Source organism: Coturnix japonica, chromosome 4 (assembly GCF_001577835.2).
Source record: "Coturnix japonica isolate 7356 chromosome 4, Coturnix japonica 2.1, whole genome shotgun sequence".
In the NCBI taxonomy this organism is placed as follows: domain Eukaryota; kingdom Metazoa; phylum Chordata; class Aves; order Galliformes; family Phasianidae; genus Coturnix; species Coturnix japonica.
Genome location: NC_029519.1, coordinates 77,534,158 through 77,552,877, shown reverse-complemented (window position 1 = coordinate 77,552,877; position 18,720 = coordinate 77,534,158). Strand labels below are relative to the sequence as shown.

At 45.0% G+C, this 18,720-nt stretch overlaps 1 protein-coding gene across 12 annotated transcripts in view; it reads left to right on the top strand.

Moving 5' to 3' along the window:
• Positions 1 to 18,720, top strand: part of REEP1 (receptor accessory protein 1) — a 53,808-nt gene that overhangs the window by 14,344 nt on the left and 20,744 nt on the right. For 9 of the 12 annotated variants that reach the window (XM_015862587.2, XM_015862589.2, XM_032444526.1 and 6 more), the window contains exons 2-5: positions 7,809 to 7,881; positions 10,214 to 10,290; positions 12,175 to 12,295; positions 13,836 to 13,955. In XM_015862587.2, the coding sequence (XP_015718073.1) occupies positions 7,809 to 7,881; positions 10,214 to 10,290; positions 12,175 to 12,295; positions 13,836 to 13,955 (391 nt within the window). The remainder of the gene's footprint in view (positions 1 to 7,808; positions 7,882 to 10,213; positions 10,291 to 12,174; positions 12,296 to 13,835; positions 13,956 to 18,720) is intronic. The other 3 variants (XM_015862591.2, XM_015862588.2, XM_032444528.1) reach the window with 1 other exon arrangement.

Here is an 18,720-nt window from a genome sequence, read left to right as displayed (position 1 = left end):
ATGCTGCTATAACAGCCAGTAGAAATAGCAGTCTGTGTCTGTGGGCCATATAGAGAAGTGTGTTTTGCACAGCCTATGAACTCCCTGCAATGTTGCAGCTGTTAAATATAGCATGTGACATTCTGATGCCACTGCTAACGAAAGGATCGAGGTGGTCTGAAGATTGTGATGTCACCTGTAGAATCATCTTCCCTTCCTTCTCCTACTCTGCTGCTTTAAAAGTGGGCATTGTCCATATCTTGTATATTTTCAAGTGGGTGTCACTGTCCCTACCATTTAAAATAGAGATAAAACACCAATGGAACGGAAGTAATCAATGAAAGTGCATCCCGCTTTGCTTCTCAGGCCCCTGATATTTATAAAGCCCTTTGAAATCCCTGTTTGAAATGTGTTTCAAACACATTTGAGGTGGTGTGGTCAGCATTCCTGGAGGTATTCAGTAACTGTGGAGATATGGCACTGAGGGATGTGGTTGGTGGGCATAGCGTGGGTGGGTCAGTGGTTGAACTGGATGATCTTAGTGGTCTTTTCTAATCTTAATGATTCTGTGATTCACCAATGATTTGTATCAGCGGATTGAACCATTGGTATCCCAAAACTGATTGTGTTTCCAAGAGAAATCAACGTTTTTTCGTGGTTTTTGCTGAGTATTTGGGCCAAAGAGGCCTTTTCCCCTCTTTTGTTTTTAAATCTTTTTAATTATGTTGGTCAACTAAAATATTCCTTTCACTTGATTATAAACTTCTATTAATATCCTGTCTACGGGAAGTCAAAGCTACTTTACTCTAAGGAAACAGTGTGTTGTAGCTAATTTGATGAGCCATTGTTAGATGTAATTTTGCTGTGTGTCCATATTATATACTCCTTTTAGCCTAAAAATGAGTTTGCTTAAGTTATGTATCTTGTTCTTTTCCTTTTAGTCCAATGATCCTACCATAAATCTGTAAGCTAACTCACAATGCAGATTTTAAACCATCTGTCATCTCTGGAATATAATGTCAACGCTTCTAAAAAAGCTTTTTTTCCACATAAACATCCCCATCTCCAGAGTCAGAAAAAACAGCCCTTCCCATTTAGGTCTCAAATTGCCATTTGTTTGGCTTGGATAAAGGCAGGGGTCTCAGAGCAGGAAACATAGGGACAGGACTGGGTAGGGAAAACATCACCAGCACACATACACTGAGCCCTGCCTTTGTGGAGCTGTGGAGATCAGACCCGGTCACATAGCAGAGAATGTTTCCTTCTCTAAAAGGTGCAGATTTTACTTCCCTCAGTATTGCATTCTAATGAATTATTTCTTCTCCAGAAAGGTTTGAATGAAGCAGAGGGATGTGCAGGGGCTGGGGCAGAACTCCTTGTGTCCCACTGAACCAAAGCACTGGAAAAGGAGAAGTAGTGATGAGGTGAATGCTGGTGAGGCCCAATGAACGCTATCTCTTGCAGGCAGCTGCTCAAAGACTGATGGCATATGCCAGGCACAGCGTCCTTATCGACCCACAGCTTCCCACTGGGGGGTCAGGGCCTTGTACCACCCTGGCACGCTCTCTGGACAGATCCTTCCTTGCTTTGGTGGCTCATCTGCACTGAAGGAAGCACAAAGTAGAACAGAGCAGCTTGGTTACACATGTACCTGCAGTAAATGTTGCTTCTTAAAATAGCTGCAGAGCCAGGAGATATTTTTATGGAAGTCCTGCAGAGCTTCTCTATCCTGAAGGACTGTAAAGAAAGCCTGGAAGTGTCACCGTGTATATAAATGAATGCAGTTCCACCTGAGTTTGGAGACAGCCTGGAACAGCAAGTGGGAAGAGGAAAGCACCTTCCTAATCTTGGTTGGGCTTTAAATAAGACACCTGAGGTTGTCAGTGTTAATATCAGTGCTGTGAGACACTTCACTGCTTGTGGTTTTAGGAGGAGCAGACATTAAGTGCATTATCTTAATGATCCTAGTATTTTACAAGGTCTGTCCATCTGCAGTGTTGTTATTTTTGCGTGTTTGTCTTCTGCCTATAACAAGAGGTAGAGGAGGAGGGAAAAGGAAACCACATTTGCCTTCTTTTGACGTGTCTTGATGTGGGGGTCTCAAAGGGAGTAAGTTTAATGCCAAGGCTGCTTCCTCTGCTTGCCCCTCCTACCCAGCTCACAGCCTGTGTGTGCCTGGCCCGCTCCCAGCTCCCATCTGAGGAGTGCCCCGGCTGAGGGTATATAAATATGGAGAGGAGTATGCTCTGTCTGGGGAGGATTGTGGCTGCTTAAATTAGAAGCACTGAGAACAGCCCTTGCTCCTACTATTTCTGCTGTAAAGACAGTTGGTGTCCCTTTACCCTGCAGTTTCACCAATTGGAGTGATTATGTTTCACCAGCCGTGCTGAAGTGAGTGGATGGCTTCTGTAGTAGCCTGGCAGAGATGGCAGCCATGGAGCTGGATGGGAAGCTGAGTATTGCAAGCTGGGACACTAAATTCTTCTGCCTTCTGTACCCTTGGTGCCTTAGGACACTCTCTGGGACAGGGAAACAGGACCATTTGTGGCTCTCCTGGAGTCTCTATGAAGGAGAGCTGCAAAATGATGGTGATGAGCTTCCTGCTGCCATCTCCCAGGGGATACCAGCCTGGAACCTGCCCTGTGCAGCTGGTGCTTCCTCTGCCCAAGTCCCATGTTAGATGTCAGAGTTGGCCTGGCAAGTGACCCACATTAACCCCATCCCTGCCCTTGTGCGTGGCTTATTTTCACATCCACAGCTGTTTGATTCATACCGAGAACCTTTGGTACAAAGACAGCGCTGTTTATTTTTAATCTGTGTCACTGTGTGAACATTAATTAGGACTGTTAATAAGGGACCCTAACCCATTGGCACTCAATAGTTTCAGCTAGAAGCATTGGCGTGGCAACAGCTCAGCTGCTGCTTCACATGTGAGAAACATACACTAGTCAGCAAACATGTAGAGAAAATAGGACATATTTCAGCAAATCCTACATTTGTCCATCCCTGTGTTTGAACAGAAGTTTGTTGTCTTGGCTGCCGTGAGCTGCTGATATGGAAACATTAGTTATTTTGGGGTAAATAAGGGCCGTTCTATTTGTGTTGTAGTGCTCTGATGTTGGAAATGTTTGGGCAGCCCAACCACGGGTGGCATGGTAACGGGACGAACAGAACTTGGATGGCTTGTGATATGGATGGTGCATTGCTGGTGTATTGATAAGAGCAGGTTCCCATTCAGAAAGTATGAATTTGCAGGTGTTTCTGGAGGTTACCTCTAAGTCCTGGTCAGCTCTCATGGAAATCTCTGAATGTTTCCATTTATTTCAGTGAGAGCTGTTGTGATGTGTAACTGAATGTGAGAGTTAAGGTTACATGCAGATGACCATAGGATCAGGTCCCTCATGAGGAAAAAGGCATCTTCAGAGCTCAAGATGTTGAATGAAGCATTCCGAGGTCTTCATCCCAGCTCTGATGCTGATCCCTGAGCAATGAGAGAGAGGTTTTTATGGCTATCACCCCATCCTGGTTAAGCTGTGCTCTGTGGAGGTCAGGCTACAACACTAGCAGATCCAGAGAAGGAATAAGGAGGACATAACAGCTAAGGCTGGCTGTGCCTCTGCTGGGAAGGGGAGACAGAAGGAGGTTTGATGATGATGCAGCTGCTCCCCTGTTGTATGACAGAGGTTGCTAAGGAGGAGCCAACAGCTCCATTGCTTCACTACTCCTCTGATAGTCAGGAAACCCAACAGCATGGGAAGCTTCATCCTTTCCTGTGTCATTTAGTGGTGAACTTAGATAATGAAAACAAAATCCAAACCCCAATCCTAAGTAATGGAATTGAATAATTAAATACAATTAGTCAGTTCCACAGATTAACTCGTGGTAACAGAGTTTCTCCCCTTCTTTTTTGACTCGGTTCTCTTGATTTAGTTGAGCATCCACTTAAGCTGCATCAGGAGCAGGAGAGCACTTGCCTTGTCTCTTCCATGCTCTTTAGCTCTTTTGGTGCTTTGCTGTGTTAACCACTGTCTTTGCTGTCTTTCCTTTCTCCTTCATCTACTCTATCTCTTTGATAAAGAATGGCCAGAAGTACATGTAGCAGACCAGATTGCAGCTGCTGCTGATGGACCTAATAGGATTATAAGATTTTCAGCATTAATCTTTATCTCGCTCCTCAGGCAGGCTAACCTTTTACTTAGATTTTTGCCTCCTGTTGCACAATTAGCTGACTCTTCAGTGATTTCTTTACAGCTGCTGCTTTGTCCTTTTTCAAGGCCATTGTAGTCGATGAAGGCTTCCAGCATGGAGCAGTGTAAGTTGTTAGGCTGCTGTGGTTATTTGTTTAGTGTAGCAGGGGAACTTTTCCTTTTTTATTGATTAATATCACAATTTCCTTGCCTTTTCTTATACCCTGAGTGTTTGTGTCTGTTTTATCCTAGACTTCAGAGATACATCTCTGTACCTTCTATATAGCAACTACTATGTGAAGCTGAAGGATGTCTGCTTCTGCTTTTTGCATAGAAAGTGAAAGAGATAAGGCTTCTCAGGGTACACAGCTCATTCAAAAGAGGCACGAAAGATGGAAATGGGTGGAGAAGAGAAGCTGATTCTGTATTTGTTGCCTGGTTTCCTTAGGAAGTGAGGCTTAAGCAGTCTATTTTTCATCTACTTCTAACTTAGATCCGTAAAGCAATTTCAGCCAAACTAGAGGTCAGAGAGGTCTCACATACCAAGTTTTTTTACAGTATTTATACATCATCACCTCATAGAATCATAATACTTCCCAACTTGGAAGGGACCCACAAAGATCACAGAATCCAACTGCTGGCTCCATGCAGGACCAGGCAAAATCTCAACCCTGTGGCTGAAAGTGTTGTCCAGATGCTTCTTAAACTCTGGCAACTTGGGGCCATGCCCACTGCCCTGGGCAGCCTGTTCCATGCTCACCACCCTTGGTGAGCACCCTCATCTAGCTGTGGGTGTCCTGTTCATTGCAGGAATAGATGGCCTTTAAAAGTTCCTTCTAGCTCTAGGGATCCTACAATTCTATGCAGTAGAGAAGGGAGGAGCACAGGGGTATCTGGGATGTTGGGAGAAGACATTCAAGAAAGTGCGAAGTAGGAAGCTGTTTGCTTTCCAGTCAATAGAGGAGAGGAAGAACTGAAGTGAGACATGTTAAAAGACCAGCAGCTGGGAGCAGCAACATTTTTTAGGCACTGGGAGGGGAAGGTGTGAATATTACTCCAGTTTGGTCAGCAAGGGTGACCTATGTGCATGAGGCAAGGAAGAGTTTTAACACTGGTTCATCCCAGTGGGGTGTGAAGATCAGCAAAGCACATAAGGAAGACTTAGACGAGGAATGACTTAGTGGCTTGGGCAGAGAGATCAGCAGTCAGACTGCTTTTTGTGTTTACTATAGAGAAGGAACAATTTGGCATTGGTTTGAGTGTGAGGATGGAAGAAAATAACTACGTCACACAGGAAACTTGGATGAGGGGGAAGAGAGAAGTATTGTCTTCAACAGGCAGAGGAGCTGTGGGGTCGACCTGTGTTAGATCAGTTGTACTCCAGCCTGATCCAAAGCCACACGTTGAAGGCAGCAACCTCAGGAGATGCTGGAAGAAGCCCATGGGCGGGTGTTTGTCTCCATAACCCTGTGTGTAGTTTACAGAAATACCCAGCTGCCTTTTATCTTAGTATGGCGTACACAGAGAGCCTCCAAGCCCCACAGTAAGCTACAGCAATGGCAGGCTGGGATCCAACATTCCTTAAAATAGCTTTCATTCTGGTAAACCATAGCAGTTATAAATGTCCATATATGCACACAGCACGCTACAAAGCAAATCAGTCAAACTCTCAATCTCCAATTTAGGCAGAGCGCATCATCTCATTAACAGTCCTTTGCATATGCAAAAACATCGCGTGGTTTCCTTCCCTTGCAGGATCTGTTTCCAGTGTTTATTGTCTGCAACTGGTCCCAGCGGTCGTGTAAACTGTTTGCATCTTCTCCATCCAGTTACTGTCTGCTACCAGCACAAACTGAGGAAATGAATATCAATCATTCAGTGATTATTTGCTGGAGATAAAAGCATGAGAGAGCAGCCTGCCTGGGCTGGGAAGGAAGGATAGAAACTCTATAGAAATAAAACCGAAAATATGATTCATGTGTTTGGCTGTTTTATGAAGCTTTTTCCCTTTTGTGAGCGCTAATTCTTTGGCTCAGCTCCTGCTGCCATTGAACTCGGAGGGAATATTCATCACTAGCTTCAGTGAGAACAGGATCAAGCCATTGTCTGTGTGTTTTTTCCTTGCCTTAACCGGTGTTGCTGTTTGTTAAGATATTTCAAGGGTGAACAACGCATTTGATTTTCCAGAATCTTTCTGATTTCTCATAACGAATCCCTGCATCCAGCACAGCCCCTGTGGGTGTGAAATAGGCTGTGAGCTGCTTGTTTCCAGCAGAGCTTTTTGAAGCCTCTGTAAAATACTGACTCTCCTCATTTACTGGCTGCTTTTCTGAAGTCTGCTTTGTGCTTCGGGTTTTGCTAAGCTATGCTACAGTAAGCATGATGAATAGTGGGCAGATTGTCTTCGGTCACTGCTCTGGAAATCAAGATGTGTGCTGGCTCACTTCATTTCTTCACAAATACCTTCTTGAGCTACGGGAAGTACAATGGTGCACCATATCCCAGAGTGTTAATTTTTAATGTCTTATGCATTTAATGGACTCGACTGTAATGATGAGTCCCACGGCACAACAAATGCTACTGACAGAGTGGAAAAGACCATTGCAGGTCCATGTGGCTCCACAATTAAGGGTGGAAGCATTGATCATTTCCACTCCTGAGAGCAGCAGAACAGAATGTATGAATTTAAAACGAAAGCTCCAATGGAAAGAAAGGTATCTGCAAGGCAATAAGCATTCCCCTGCAGTCTATTAAATTCAGACTTTGCAGCATCATCCTGCTGCATTAAATAAAACTGAAACCTGGGCAGGGCAAAGTGGTTTTGACAAGCCTATGCCTATGTCCAGAATAATCAAAGTGAATGAGCAGCCAGGCAGTGATGCAGACAGGAGTTAGCATAGAAATTTCTCACTGTTGTTTTTTTCCCCTCCGTGTTGTTATTTTTACTTTAAGAATCTTTATTTCTCTTGTGCATGAAACCTTGATGCTGACAGCACCCTTTTCTGACTTCAAGCTGGAAGGAAACTGTCTGAAAGAGCAGGAGGTCTGGAATTTTTAGGGCAGATCCCGTTGGTGTATCTGGTTGAGCAAATTCCTTCTTGTGTGATGAGCCCAAGTGGACTTCACAGAGCAGCACAGGGCACTTCCTTTGGCAGATTTAATATAGGATAAGGCTGCAGTGTTCAAACCCTCAGGTTGCTATAACTCGGATGCTGCTTTTCCTTCTATCAGCTTGTCACAGTTTTGAATGGAGGTGGAAGGGATTTCAGATAAATGATGCTCATTTTGTCCTGCCTCTGAAAACCACTCTCCTATATCCCTGGTGTTACATTGGATTATTTTGAAATCAGGTTTTTCATTTCCTTTTTAAGGCGTAGTCACCTTTTGTTGTGTAACTCATAATATACAGCTATGGAAACCACTCTAAAAGGAAAGACAAACTGGATACCTGAATTACACAGATGGCAGTGATTTCTCTGCATGCAGTGGTACAGTCAGTCCTATACTGTACTTCGTGCTCTTAAGCTTAAATCAGAACCTAGTATTTTTGCTTGTACAAGAAACAGATACAGCAAGTCAAAAATATTAGCATTTCTCCATGACAGAAGATTAAATTGATTTGTTTATTTGTTTTTTTTCCAGGCTCATATTTGGCACTCTTTACCCTGCATATTATTCGTACAAAGCCGTGAAATCCAAGGACATCAAAGAATATGTGAGTAATGAGATGTATGGCTGTGCCTCAGGGTTTGCTTTCTAAAATTGCTTCCTCACCAGGTTATAAAGGTGTCACCTGTATTCTCATACAAGGGGGTGTCTGCCCTGAAGGTGGACTGGCTGATTGCTAGGCACAAGTCTCAAATAAGATGGCTTAGGTTCCTGCTTCTGGCTCCCCTGCAGAGCCAGCTGCCCTTTGACAAGTGCATGCTATTCCTCTGGTTCTGAGAGCTGTATACAGCAGACTTAAAAGGTGTTTGGCACCCAGAGCTTTGCATGCTTTTCTTTGTTTCTGAAGAGCAGCCTAAATCAAAGCCTTTTCAAAAAAGCCTTGAAGCTTTAGCTGCTCGCTCTAAACAAGGATCAGAAGAGGCAACTTGAAGCGCCTGCGACTGAATCCGCAGAGACAGGGATAGAAACATCATTCCTTGTGGAGTGACCTATTTACAGACAGGTCTGGCAACCGGCTGTGTTATTTTGTCCTTTTACTGACAAATACCTTCATGGACCCAGTTTCTAAACAGAGATGGGCCCATTAGGGAAAGTGAAATGTAGGAGAATTGAAACCGCTTGGACGCTGTTGGGGTCCTGTAGGATTTATAGTGCCCCACACAACCTAAGCTCTGTTAAGTTTGCTGAACCCAGCTCAGCCTCTTGATCTTGGCTCTTCAATCCTCTCAGCATCTCAAGGATAACAAGGCTGTTTTCTCCTCTGGGTTGCAGCCTTGCTGGCTATCCTATTAAGTCCTTTGAGCAAGCTCAAACTGGGGCTCACAGTGGCTGCTTAGATTTTTTCCTTTGCATCACCTCCATTAGATAATTGTTCTGGTTATTCCAAGAATCAGAAGTATTGCAGAGCACATCAGGTCCTCAAGGCAAAACGTCCTTGCAGCCCTTGTGCTGCTGTGCTTATTCTCAAGGTTTGTGCACCCCCTTGCTTGGAGGTGCTGGGATGGGTGGTAACATCCCCATCAATGTCTGCCACTGATAAATTGCACTTCCATCCTTTTTGCTGGATTGGGTTTGGTTTTTTTTTTGTGTGTGTGTGTGTTGATTCTTCAGTTCCTATTAGAAATTCAGGTGCAAAAGAGGGTCTTGCATCAGATGTGGGGTCATGACCCGAATGTGGGAACAGCTGGTTGAAGATCTGCTCTGCACTTAGCGTTGTTTCTCAGTGTATCACACCAGTCGTAGAGATAAGTTAGTTAGGGGTTTAATTACAAAAAAAAAAGGGGTTGTTTACACTGACACAGAACAGCCCTTCATGTGCTGGTCTAAAATTATATCAGCATAGTTTATTTTTGTTCCTCTCTGTAATAGTCATTTTGACAATGTTGTTTTAGGCTGATCGAGGCTCATCCCCACCAGATCTTGGTCTGTGTTTAAAGGTTGTGCTGGCAGTAATGTCTAACTGACAGAACTGTGCTAGCAGTGAGTCTGAGCGAGCTGTTGTTATGTAAAAGCTCTGGCAGAAGCTGCCTAGGGAAGGCAGTCCTCCCATGCCTTTAGCAGCAGCACTTTACACTCAATATAAAAGCAAGTCTAAGTGCTGGGAGAGCACAGCTGGGCGCCTGGTGCTCAGGGGATAAATCTGGTACTTGTGGGCAGATGGAGGAGCGCTACAGGCTCTGTCCCCACTGCAATAGGGAGAGGATGGAGCAAGGCATTTCAGAGCTGGTGAGCCTCAGCCTTATTGGAACCTCTACCGGCCTTCCTCACCACAGCACCAGGTTTGGGTGTCCCCCTTGTGCTGCCTTCTTTGTGGCCTTCCCTCATCATATTTGAGCTAGTGCACTTGCCCTTGTCCCTGCAGTGGGCTCGGGGTGTGTATGTGGGCAGGCACTGTTGCTCACTTGACACATGCTAATTCAGCTCAGTTCTTGAGCCCTGGGTCACTGCACATTGCACATTACTTGTCTGTCTCTTCCTGGATAGTTTCCTCTGCCTGTATGTATTATGTAAGTACATTTTGTCTTAACTGCAATTCCGTCCACACCCTAGTATTAACCTTGGCTATTAAGATGAGCCAAATGAGATTTTTAATACCCTGAGATAAGGCTGTGCTCTATGGGAATGGTAAATCAAGCGGTCCTCCTTGTCCCAACACCTATTCTAAACCCTTCCTTCCTGAGAGTTTGTGTGGAAATCTGCTATGTGCAATGTACTGATGTGGAGGGAGCCCTGGCATCTTCAGGTCCTTACTGACTGTTAAATAAGTAAGTGGGGAAAGCCTTTTTTTCTATGAAGAGACTCTGCACACATGCCTGTATGAAATGACTTGAGCTCTTGGTAAATGCCTGTTACTGAAAGTTACTGCTTTCTTTTACCAGGTCAAATGGATGATGTACTGGATAATATTTGCGCTCTTCACGACAGCAGAGACATTCACGGATATCTTTCTTTGCTGGTGAGCATCAGTTGGGAACAGACCTTTGAACTGAAATGGAAATAAAATAGAAATGTTTGTAAGGGGAAAAACAGACACTGAGTGTGCATTGTTTCTTGGATATCAGATGAGCACCTTCAGGCGCATAAGGATGTTTAGTGTGGAAGAGCCACACTACCTTTCTCTGTGCTGTCATAGGAAAAGGAAGAAAGAGAGTAGAACTGCTCAATGGTATCTCATTAGTAAGAAATCACCACAGGAGTCTCTGTCCCCTGTCTGTGAGAAGTAGGGCTCTGTCAGGTGCGTATCTATCAGATGCACATCTGATGGCTGATTTGTATGCTTGCAGAGGCCGTCACATAAAAATAGTATCTTTAGCTATAGGCACAGTTCTAGACTTAGATAATTCTGTCCTGCTGTAACTACACTGACTCTGTGGATCAGGCAGAAACAGCCCTGCAGCACAGGATTTGATCTGTAGCCTGCTGCCTGGGTCGTGTTTCTTCACATGTCTTGCCTGTTCCTTCCTGGGTGGGATGGAGTTACAGTCTGATGGAGGACAGTGACAGTTCAAACTGTGGAGGGCTCACTGGTGCCAATGGAAGGATTCCTGGCAAGCTGACAGGGCTTGAGTGCATGAATACCTAATCGTGAGATTCAATTCTTTGGATTGAATTTGGATGCTCAAGTTTGGAAATACTTGATTTGTTGCCCGTTCTTATAAACCAGCAAAAAACAGTGAAATTGGTAGATTTCAGACTGAAGATTTAACTTCAGAGCGCGGCCCTCACATCTTAATATCGCGTGCCTCTAGTGAGTCTTCCAGACAAAGGGAGTCGGGGTATTTGGCAGCATGTCAGATCTGCTGAAGAGGAGATAAAAGACATTATTGTCTCTTTATCTAATTTGCATGCAGATCTACCTCCACTGTCCTCATCTGGAGGGATTTCCTTGTTTTTTTCCTTTTGAAGATGTGCTATTTGGATCTCCCTGTAGGAATAGAAGAGGGCTTGTCATTTCCACAGAGCCTATGAAATCAAATATGCTGCAGAGAGCCTCAGTGAGGTGGAAGATCAATTTGCCAGGCCCATGCTCACAGTAGATCATCCCGGGGGCCCTAAATGCTGTGCAGCCCAGCTGCCTTGGTGATGGCCAAAGGGGGGAATCAGAAAGGGTAAAAGTGCAGGACCTTGTGAGTTGGGACAAGGGCTCTTTAAGAAGAAAGAAAAAGGAAAAAGGAGATTAAAAGAATAAAAAGTGATGCTTTTATTGATGTGGTTACTCACCGCCAGCTCAGTGAGTCCCCAAGTAACCTCCAGCAGTTTAATTGCTGAGCATTATATCATATGATATGAAATATTTCTTTGGTCAGTTTGGGTCAGCAGAGAAGAGAAGCAGAAGAGTACCTGATTCAGTGTAAGGACTGCTCAGGATCAACTAAAATGTTGGTATGTTAATAGCAATATTTTCATTGTATATCCAAAATGGCACCATATCATCTAATTTGAAGGAAATTAACTCTATACCAGCTGAAATCAGGGCAGAAAGGCAAAGAGATGAAAGATGCATAAGTATATTGATGACATAATGACTTGCTGTTTTGCTGTTTGCTCATAAAGACAGTAGATGCAATTAAGGCAGCAGCATTTGTTCTCATTGCACGCAAACAGCTCCTCTTATCACACAACAGTGTCTTTTCCAGACCATTAAATAATAGCTCTGATACCTGAGTAAAGATTTACACATGCCTAGTTGCGGTGTGTGTGAAGGTAAGTGAATGTCTTTTGGTCTTTGGATTCTTTGATAAACAGAAGCCTTAGACTGAGCTGGCCAGTGTGCTGAGCATCTCTAATCAAGAGTGGTCATTGAAGCGGGAATAGCCATTAATAGCTCTTTTTCTTCTAGGTTTCCATTCTACTATGAACTCAAAATAGCTTTTGTAGCTTGGCTGCTGTCTCCGTACACAAAAGGCTCCAGCCTCCTGTACAGGAAATTTGTTCACCCAACGCTGTCTTCAAAAGAAAAGGTAATCACAGGTGCCTGGGTGGAACAGATCTGCAGTGTCTTCATACCACTCGTTTTCATTGAAGGACTGGGATCTGCTTATTTCCTTCCTTTGTCAGTTGGTTTTCTCTCTTCGGTTGATGCGTTTTTGCTTTTCAGTGGTGGTTGTTTTCCTAAATCCTGGCACCTGTTCAGCTCACTCGTGTATATTAGCTCATCTTTGTGCACTTGAGAAGCTGGGAGGGAGGGGGGTAATAATACCTCCAGAGCTGTTTTGCACGTACTAACTGAATATAGCTGGAGTGCTGTGTTACAGCTGGGTGTAATGATTAGAGAAACATGGTCTGGCAGCCAGGGCTCCTTAACTTTGTACCCAGCTATGTGCAGCAATGAGACATATAGTCTAACCTGTGTCAAAGACAAGCACTTGCTTGTCTGGGAGAGGTGCAGAATGCTGATGATATGTACTATGTTGAGGTCCTGGGCTGAGAAATGTCCTGCTGAAGTTCATGATGTTAATTTCAGAGGAGATGTTACAGCTTGAATCATTTGCCTGCCTAGGAGACTACTATGGCTGAATGGGACATTGTCAGGCAGATCCATCTGGCTCGTGTGAATACACAGGCTAAGAATAGCTATCAGTCACATATCAACATACAAGCTACTAAGAAGTGAATAACTGTTTCCCACATTGCCAGCCATGGCAGTGAAAGATCCCTGTTTAAGCCACAGGCAGTGCATGAACAATTGTGTCTCAGTCCTGTCCAAGAGGAACAGTGAGGATCAGTTCCCTTTCTGTTAACTGGGAAATTCTGCTTATGCTTTTCACAAGTAGTGCTTGTGCATTTTTGGTTACCACCTCTTATCTGCTGGGAATGAGGGGAGGAATCACTGAGAAACCAACAGCTTCTTACAGTCTCCAGCTCCTACTAACCCAGTGTATCCAGTAGCTAATCACTGAAAGTTGTTGTCTTCCATTATCATCTAGGTCCCCATGTCTTGGGGGAAGGTAGCACAAGGAACTTTCCCTGCATATTGTGAAACATTAAAATCCAGACCCTCTAGAGCTATTAATTCCATGGAATTTTGGAGATGGACACTGCAGTGATGCGCACAGATACCCGATACATCTGAGAGGATCCAGGGCAGTAGAGCTGCAGCTGGCCAGTATCATACTGCTATTTCTTTTTAACTATGCAGCTATCCAGTTAGTCTTTGGAGTCCATAAGCCAATGGCTTCTGGCACATCCTATCCAGGTAGATGTGTCTGTCTTGCTTACAGCGCCTATCATGGTGGTTGCTCTGTGCAAGTGTGTTCCAAATTTGGATCTCAGTCTTCCATTCATGGAGCAAAGAGATCCCAAAAGATGAAATGGAAGTTACTGCTCCCCTGCAAAGCTTTCCTATCTGAAAGTGTTGGCTGTGAACTTCTCCGCTTCCAGGGTGGGGGATAAGGAGAACGTCTAGTTCCACAAAGATGACCTAACTCTGCTGAGAGTTTGAGGCTGGCAGCACTCTGAACTTGTCACTCTTGTGTTTCGTTTTGTTGTCTGCTGTGACAGGAGATCGATGACTGCCTCGTCCAGGCAAAAGACCGGAGCTACGATGCCCTCGTGCACTTTGGGAAGCGGGGCCTGAACGTGGCGGCCACAGCAGCTGTCATGGCAGCTTCCAAGGTAAAGGTAAAGCATCTCATCCATGTCCATTGCCAGCTACAGCCACAGTGTGGAGGGTGAGACATACTAGAGGTAGGGATTCTCTCACTGGTTTTCATCATGCCCCCCCTGGTTTGCCTTCCATTCACTAACCACAGATGAAGACAGTAAATGTGGTGTTTAGTGAGCCTGTATGAGGTTGGAAATGCAAGATGAAAACTAGGGTCTGCTTCAGGCCTTTTTTTTTTCATTATTATTATTTATTTTCCATACCATTCAGTACCCAGGTGACAAACACTAGCACTGTTATTCATCACAGCCTGCACTATTCATTTTCCCCCTCAAAGTGAGGGCATAAATGATGCTAACACAAACACAGCACCATACCTAGGAAGCTGTTTTTTGTCAGTACGTTGCTGGTGAAGTGAAAGGCCCAGCTTGTCATCTGCTGTGCTGTATTCTTGAGAACTCTAGTGACCTCTAGTCCAGATGCTGGCAGAAAGTAGCTGTGACTTGGAGCTCAGGAAGGCTGAAAATCTGTCTGACAGATTTAGGCATAACATACCTGGTGTGTAATGCTCTGAGGACGTGCTTATGTGAGAGTGAGTGGGATGTGACATTAGTTGCTTTTGGGGGATGAGTAGATGCTGGAGGAGTGGTCTCATCTGGGGAGGTGTGTCCTGTGTTCTGTTACTGGCTTAGAGCCAGCACCAGAAAATAGCTCTTATCTCTTTCTTTGCATGAAAGGTGCAAGAAGTCGATAACTGGATACTGTGGTTCTGCTCTCTGGCGATGGATTAGCACGGCTTAGGATAGATGTGCATAGCAACTCTACTCTTGTGTTTTGTGGAGCAAGATTTGTCTAAAAAGTGCAGCTTTCATGCACAGTGCTTCTTGCAGAAGGGTAACAGAATCATATGAGCAAGGGGGATGCTGCCATTAAGAAAAACACATGAATGGGAGTTGAAGGAAATTATTCTCCTTTGCCAAATGCTTTTCATATGACCCCGGGCACATCGTTTAACATATCCTGGCCTTATCTCCTGTAAAAATGAATAATTCATCCTTGGGAGGCCAAATATGGTATAGGCTATTAAGCATGTGGAATTGTAGAAGATGTTACGTAAGTGTGAGCCCCTGAGATGTGTCATACACACACAGAGTGACAAGGATACAGGAAAGCTGTTCCAAAAAAAGGCCAAAATTTGCTTCCTGTTCCATTGCCAAGCATTGGGCAGACTATGGCTGTCAGCCTGGATCAGTTCTTCTCCTGATACGTTGCTCTTAAGATTTTCACTGCCTTGAAATACAGCTCCAGTGGCAGCAGAAAGCCAGGCAGAATGAAGAAGACCTCCCAGGGTACAAGGAAAATACTGCTTTGTTTCAGATAATGAAGCTTCACTTTCATTGCTGGAAGAAACCAACATATGCTGTGACTTCTTTGGTACTGCTGTATGGCACATCTGCCAGTCTAACTTGAGAGTAAACAGTTAAAACATTGCTCGCTGTGCTGGACCAAGAGAGTCTTTCCTGCACAATTCTCTATTCCAAAATAGGGATGATGCTCCTACTCCCATTGGGTTCCTCTGCACCAGCTGTTTAGGTCTCTTTGTGTTAGCTCTAATCTATTTTAATGCTGATTCATGAGGAGAAAGAAAGGGAGTACCATTTTTCTTATCAAGTGTAAGAGTCCACAGGTGTGTCCCATGGGTGCTGGAGCCAGCACAAGGGGAGGGACAGAGCTGCATCATGAGGAGTATGGCTGGAGGAGATAAAAACAAGCTCTTCCCTTCCTGGTTGTAGGCAGGAGATAGTTTAGCTGTGCTGCTTGTGGGACCGCACCCTTAATACCTTTACACTCTTTACGGTACAGTAGTTAGGAGTGGTTGAGGCAGTTTCTGTCCCTACCCTTCTCAGATTGAAATTTTGGCCAGAGGAGAGTTGAATGGTTGTGGTTGTGATTTTTCAGCCTGATATGTTCCAGTGCAGGAGGGCTGAGCTGTGGTGCCTCCAGTATTAAGGATGTGAGGTGCAGTGGCTCAGGTGTGGACGTGTTCCCATTTAGCTATCCCTGCTGCAGAGAGAATGGTTTCCAAGAGCTGAATGATGGCAACAGCTTCTGTTGTCCTGGTTTTCAGCCCCTGTTAAATGTATGTCAGCACCCTTACTGGCACATGTGAGGAGGTATAGTGTGAGGCAGATTAACCTGCATGAGTGAAGTTTAAGTGATTACTTATCTAGAAAACACTTTGAGCTGACAGATGCCAAACAAAACTGCAGTGCTGTCCTCAGAGGAAAGTTTCCAGAGAAGAGAAAAGAGAATACTTGTTCTAAGCCTTATCCTGACTTTCCCTGTGCCAACTCTTAAGGGTATCCAGCTTGCCTGAGATAAGTGTTGAGTGTAGATTGGAAAGTGAGCTCTGAAGAGGCTCATTGGGTTTCAGACTTTGACAGGTCGTGTTAAAACTGCAACCTACAGAGGTGACCGTCTATTCAGAGCTATTGAGCACCTGCAGTTCCCATGGAAAATGGGGCTTTTACCAGCAAGTGAATGGGAGGATCTCTCTTATTTTCTTCTTCACTCGGTTCAAAGGATGAGGCAAAGATTATTTCCTATTAAGAAATAGACCCTCAGACATTGCAGAGGAAACCTTCTGCTGGCAAATATACAGTGAGATGCTGGGTTAAAAGCGTGCTCCATCAAGACTTATCAGTTTTCAGTAAATGAGCTTCAATCTAAAGGCTCCTGTACTCAAACATATGTCTCCTACTGTGCACAGCCCTGTCCACTCCTGTCTTTGGCCCATGGTGTGGGACATTTTGTGCTCCCAGCAGTCCGGATCCATCACCATCTCTTCTCTTTGATGAGAAGATCTCTTTGCGAGGCCCATAGTTTCTTTTCTGTTGTTGCTCTTTTAATCCATGACACAGCACAGCGTTGCTGGCTCTCTGATTATGCTTTCTGTCTGACAGGCTGCTGCTTAGATGTTTCTCACAAGCTAAGAAGCTGCAAGCTGAGCACAGACACACACCTTCCTTATCTCTGATCCCCTGACCCTTTCCCCTTTCTATCTTAAATAACAATCTTAGCCAAGTGTAAGCTTCTCTCTCTCCCCCCTCCTTCTGCTCCCCTCCACTGCTCTGTTTTGTTTTGAAGTCACAGTCGTGCTAATGTTGGCACAAACCTGTGCCAGTTCATTTTACAGGCTGAGGAGCTGTCAGTGTCCCAAGTACCCTGAGCCTGCCCAGCTGGCTCGCTTGGGTGTTTTCTCTCTCTGAGTCTATTTTTGATGCTCTCTCAGCAGACAGAGCATTAGATAGCTGGGTTTATTACCCCTGCTAGGTGCTCAGCACAGATCCCCCCAATAGCCTGCGTCCCCTCCAAAGAGCATAATCTCATTTGGGGCTCTGTAATCCTGTCCTCGTTGGTTGGTCATCTGTTACACCCTGTGACTTCAAGTGGCTCATTGCTAAGTGGTGGGATTAGATGACCAAGCAGTAAATCCTGCTGCTCTTTGCATGTTTTTTGTTCCAGCTAATTCAGCCATTCCTGCTTGCAAGGAACCCTGTGCACTGGTCACCTCTTTTTCAGCTCAGCTTGCAGCAGCAGAAGAGAAGCAGAAAAGGAGCCTGGTTTGGATCTGAGCAGCTCTCCTTCCCTCTGCTGTCACCGCAGTAACAGGGCAGCAGCAGGGCTGTTATGGGTCACAGGCAGTGGGGCAGGTGCAAGGCTTTGGCTGGGCAGCAGAACCATCAGATGGAGGCCTGGGCACAAACAGGCTTTTCATTGGCAGTGCTCTGGTTTCTGGTGAGAACAGCTGAGACACATGTGTGACTGCAGTGAGGAGTGGTACTGATGGCTTGGAGGCAGCACCAGCCTCCTCTGGCACACCCATAAAAGCAGTTGCTCATCTTCCACCTGTCAGCCTGAGCTTCCCACCACCTGCTGCCTTGCCCTGTCCCCAGTTGCCAACTCTCCGCTCCTTCCTTCCCTTCTCAGGAGCCTGCTGTGCTCTGCCTTTGCCTCCTCAGTTTCTATAGCCTTTCTTTCACCAGTTTTACATTCTCCCCAAATTTTAACTTCCATTCTCCTTAAAGCTTTGTCATTTCCCAGATCCTATTTTCTTATTCCTCATTCTGGACAAACCAATTCATCCGAACAGGTCAGTGTCATTTTATCACAAGACAAATCCTGCCCCCAACTACTTAACCACCTCAGACTGCAGTCTCAACTCTGTTCTTCAAAGCTGAGCTGCAGGAAACATCCTGCAGCCATCAGACCATCACAAGCCCAAGATTTCTAGTAACGCACCTTCCTTGGCCTTTCTGTTTGCACAGCAGCTGATGCTGTTGTGTGCCCCTTGGTGCAGACTGCCTTCAGGAAAGGGAGCTGGCAGTGGGCACAGAGCCTTGGCAGGAGATGATAAATGAGGTGGAAGGTGCAGGCACGCATGACTGGTGTTGATGAAAAGACATTTGTGCCTAATAAGTCTGAGAAACAGTCCAGGAGCCTTTCATGCATAGGGAAATATGGCTTGCAGTGCTGCCAGATCTAGCAATCATTCTGAGTATCTGTTAAAAAGGACAGACATGCAGATGAAGGTGGGGAGCATCCAGTACTCGCATCCACCTCTTTAAATGCTGCATCAGCATTTCCCAAACTGCTTCAGCTCGAAACCACCTGACAGGTCTGGCAGCATCACTTCCATTCCCTCTGGGCTCATCACCTCAAAGGGGCTGCAGAACTGCTGGTTTAGGTTCTCTGAACCCAGGAGATTGGATGGAAAGTCTC